General features: G+C 40.6%; 1 protein-coding gene across 1 annotated transcript; it reads right to left on the reverse strand.

The window, feature by feature from the left end:
* Positions 1 to 3,762: 3,762 nt before the first annotated feature.
* LOC135980503 (olfactory receptor 5AR1-like) lies at positions 3,763 to 4,732 on the reverse strand. Its single transcript, XM_065580470.1, has one exon. The coding sequence runs from the start codon at positions 4,730 to 4,732 to the stop codon at positions 3,788 to 3,790; it is 945 nt and encodes a 314-aa protein (XP_065436542.1). The 3' UTR covers positions 3,763 to 3,787.
* Positions 4,733 to 5,105: the final 373 nt, after the last annotated feature.

Here is a 5,105-nt window from a genome sequence, read left to right on the forward strand (position 1 = left end):
TTTCAAAATTTACTTCAATTTTATTTAAAAAAAATAACAATTGCAAAAACAGCAACTGATCAAACAAAACATTTCATTCAACTTGTCAGTCAGCCAAAAAAATTGAAATTTTTGAAAAAAAAAAAATCAATTTTGATCAACCAGAAACTAATTTTTTCATTTATGTTTCAGACTAGCCAGCAACCCAAGAAATCAGCTATTCACAGAGCTCTTTTGATCATACAATTTTTTTTCTCATCATTGCTATACACTGATTAGCCCTATTCTCACCACTGACACAATTCTATTGCGTTAGGAACCGGACTCTACAGCTAGCTAATGTAACTCCCTACATGGCCGCATAGAAGAATGCCATTTTCTGGTTTAGTTTAATCCAGTAAATTAAGAGTGTCCATACCAGGAGCTATTCAGGAATAGCTCTAGTGCCTTAAATTCACATATTACCTTGCTCAGGAATAGCTTCCCAATGCAAACAAGCCCCTGTTCTCACCAACACTGATTTAGAGCTTTACTTTCACCCCTCCATGCAGAGGTGGGACACTGAACAGCAAGGTTTAGCAGTGGGGAAATGAATTTATTTGATGTTTTTCCATCCCGAAGAACCCAATACAATTGGGCAAACATTCTGGTGTAGCTGAATGTGCATTTTTCTCTGAAAAAAAGTTTCAGCCAAAGAAGTTTGGCCAGCAGTAGTTAGGATACTTTCTACCCCAGGGAAATGCCTTACACTTAAACTCTACTAGGTAGACTTGAGCCAAGGGATAATAGAGTTTAGCCCATTGTGATTAATGGTGAGAGGACATAAATCTACTGAAGCACACTCAGATGCAACTTCCTCCGGGATTCAAGAGTTGACCCGCTACCCAACCCCATTCACGGGGGTTCTTTTTATCTTGCATTAATAAAGTTTCAATGAAAAATATTAGAGCGCAATATTGCATCAATCATAGAATCATAGGATTGGAAGGGACCTCAAGAGGTCATAAGTCAGTCCCCTGCACTCATAGCAGGACAAAGCACCATCTAGAACAACCCTGACAGGTGTTTGTCTAACCTGCTCTGAAAAATCTCCAATGATGGAGATTCCACAACCTCCCTAGGCAATTTATTCCAGTGGTTAACCACCCGGACAGTTAGTAAACTTTTCCTAATGTCCAACCTAAACCGCCCTTGCTGCAATTTAAGCCCAATGCTTTCTGCACTGGAAAATACTGATTCATCAAAAATGAAATATTCTTGTGGGAAAATTCCAGTTTCAATGAATTACTCATTTAAAAAAAATTGAAAGAAAAAAGAAGCTTAAAATTGTCTAAATGTTCATTTTTGACATTTTCAAAACGAAAAGTTGCCTTTTTTAGTTCAAAATTAATGTTTCAAAATGTTAATTAGCTCATTATTTTGTTTAATGTTCATATAATTTGAACTATTGGAACAAAATATTTTGATTGATCAAAATCAACTTTCCCCCAGCTTTTTGGTTTGTGGAAAAAAGGAAAATATCAGCTTTGGGGATGGGACATTTTTAAAATCTCCAAAATTTTCATGGGACAGGAAAACCATTTCCTGCCCAGGTTTAATCTTTGGTTCCAAACTAAAATAATCCACTCAGTGAATAAACAAGCATCTCCCCCAGCCTCTACTAGTAGAGGTTTTATACTGTATTCAAACCTGAAGCCAATTCCTTATGGAAAATTTCCATATAATTTTATTAGAAAAATATGTCAACGTTCTATAATATTCTTACACCGACTGTAACTGAGCATGCGGCTGTATCCAGTCAATGAGTGTTATGTATTGCGGTATTAATGTTAACGGAATACATGGGCCAAGCAGCTAGCTACATTTCAGGGCCCTGGGGATGTTCCAGTTGGAAGTAGAAACTGATGGGCTCTGGTATTTTGTTTTAATGCAGTCTCCTGTTTCCCTGAACTCAGGAGGTCCTAAGAAAGAAAGGACCAATTTTTTACTTTACCACCCCCAGCTTATGTAGCCGCAGTGACAGAAGCTCTCTCTAGCTTTTTCCGGGGTTATGCTGTGCTCATGCCTACTGCATGGCTCTCTCACTTTTTAGTTAGTTGAGATGGTCTGGAACTGTTATTAATGCTGCTGTTGTTGAAGTCTGATCCTGCTTTTTAGAAGACAAAACAAGAAAAGACTCCGATTGACTTCAGTCAATATTGGTTCAGACTGCAGGAGTTTAAGTGGGGATATAAAGGCACCAAACTCCCATTCCAGGGAGTTGTCCAGGGAACTGGATGTCTAACTGCTCATTGAAAATGTGTATTTGCTCATGGGCAGTGGCTGATTGCACAATGGGGTTTCCAATCCTGTACAGGTATTAAAGTGTTGAAAGGAAAATAGTCCTTTTATGTTATGGCACTATAGCGTCATTCCATTTTGTACATATATGGAAAAATCATAAGCAGTATTCCTAGGAGCACAAGAAGTGGATTTAAGTGATCGATGATTCAGACAAAACTTCCCTGGACTAACCAGAGCATATCCAGTATGAATATTCAAATGTCACCGTGTGTAGGAAGCTTGCTGGTGCTATGAATATTGATAGCCGCATCACACTAGTACTTCATAATGTGTACTAGTACATCACAATCGTACATCATTATAAATTGATTGGACTACATTCATTCTTGATCTGTCCCCATATCATTCTCTCAAGACAAGGGAGTTACTTCAGGGACGAACCTGTCTCACTGTTTACAAAGTCCAAAGAAAGCCAAAGAAAGCAGACCATTGATATACACCTCTACCCCGATATAATGCGACCCGATGTAACACGAATTCAGATATAACGCGGTAAAGCAGTGCTCCGGGGGGGGGGGGCAGGGCTGCACGTTTCGATGGATCAAAGCAAGTTCAATTTAATGCGGTTTCACCTATAACGCGGTAAGATTTTTCGTCTCCCGCGGACAGCGTTATATTGGGGTAGAGGTGTAATTTCAGGATTGCCAGAGAAACTCTTTCATAGGTTGGAGAGAAGATAAATAAACAAAAGCCCTACATAAAACGGCAACAGTTTTCAATGAGTAAAACCAGTGGTTCTCAACATTCTCCAGCCTGTGACCCCATGTTAAACAGAAAAAAAGGTTTGAGATCCCTCTTAAGTTTTGGGATGCTCCCCTTCCATCTAACCGTGAAGACAGGGAGGCTGGTTGTGATGACTGGAAACAACCTCCTCTGTTGAGAACTCAGGAGTAAAACAACGTCCTCTTCATGTCGGCATGATGCAGCGGTGAGAGAAGATACTCTGATTTGGTGCAGGCTAGCTCTGCATGACGAAGGTCAACTCTGCATTATTCAGACTAAGTCCCTAAGCTCACCAGAGAGGACTTTTCTGGGGAATTTATCATTACACATTCCGAGAACATGGCCAATCGACCTAAGCTGAGCTTTGATAATCGTTACCTCAGTTCTGGTTGCTTTGATTCAGTATGTTTAACAGTGCCCTCCACTGGATGAAATCTCAGAACCGAGGAAGGATACATACAATCTTCTCATCCTCTCACCTGAACTCCAACCTGGCCTAAAACATAACAGGCAACGGCAATTGTCCTTTAAGCCAAATATCAGAGCATCTTGCTGATTCTGCATAGTGTCACAGACCCTCATTCATGGATCTTAAAAACAGCAATTTCTAATATTGTATTTGACTGGGTTCCATTATATGATTTTCTGTACATCACATGGAGTGGCTGAGTCATAGAAATAAGGATAATGACAGAGAACTCACTCTTATTCCATCTACTGTTTATTGGTTAAAATATAATGATTATAATGACCAAGAAAAAATCTTCTTGTATATCACCCTTTTAAAGGCATCATTTACCTCCTTGTTTCGCAGGCTGTAGATCAGGGGGTTCAACATGGGGATCACGAGGGCATAAAACACAGAGGTAACCTTGTCTTGGTCCATCACGTGGCTAGAACTGGGTCTTAAATATATACATATCAGCGTCCCATAAAACATAATGACGACTGTCAGGTGGGAGGCGCAGGTGGAAAAGGTTTTGCGTCTCCCCTTGGCAGAACGGATCCCGAGAATGGCCAGAAGGATGCACATGTAGGAGATTAGGACACCCAGGAAAGTAGTCGTGACAATTACAGTAGAGAAAGTGAAAAGTACAAGGTCAGTGACATGGGTGTCAGAACAGGACAGCTTCAGCATAGGGGGCACATCACAGAAGAAATGGTTGACAACATTGGAGCTGCAGAAGGACAGACTGAATATAAATAGAGTTTGCACAACTGAATTCACAGAGCCACATACATATGTACCAGCCACTAACAGGACACAGTGTCTCTTGGACATAATGGCTCTGTATAGCAGTGGATTACAGACAGCTTTGAAGCGGTCATACACAATCACAGCTAGGAGGCAACATTCATTGGTCACAAAGAAACAGACGAAGAATAGTTGTGCCGCACACTCAGTCAAAGGAATGGTTCTAGTCTCTGCTACAAAGGTCATTAGCATCCTGGGAGCTATGGCAGTGGAATATCCAATATCTACAATGGACATTTGGCTTAGGAAAAAGTACATGGGGGTATGAAGTCGGGTTTCAACCATGATTAACGCTATCATCCCAAGATTCCCCATCAGGCTGACCACATACATCACTAGGAACAACATAAAGAGGGGGATCTGTAGATCTGGATGATCTGTGAATCCTACGAAAATGAACTCGGTCACCATAGTGTGGTTTCTCTCTGCCATTTATTCCAGAAACGCTCTCCTCTGCTGGTGAAAAAAAAAAAGATTAAAATTAATCACTGGCCAATAAAGTACTGAGTACAGATCCCTCATAATCCCTGTGATTGTTCCTGGGAAACAGTGTATAAACATAGGAAAGCTGAAATACATCGAAGGACACTCCTAGGGAATGTTCTCTTTGTATTCCCCACATGCTTTCCATTAGAGATAGGACATGTTCCAGCTACAGAAATATTGTGGACTCTGTGTTAGGGTGACCAGATGTCCTGATTTTATAGGGACAGTCCCAATTTTGGGGGCTTTTTCTTATATAGGCACTTATTACCCCCCACCCCCATCCCAATTTTTCACACTTCCCCTCTGGTCACCCTACTCT

Source organism: Chrysemys picta, unplaced genomic scaffold (genome assembly GCF_011386835.1).
Source record: "Chrysemys picta bellii isolate R12L10 unplaced genomic scaffold, ASM1138683v2 scaf3730, whole genome shotgun sequence".
NCBI lineage: Eukaryota > Metazoa > Chordata > Testudines > Emydidae > Chrysemys > Chrysemys picta.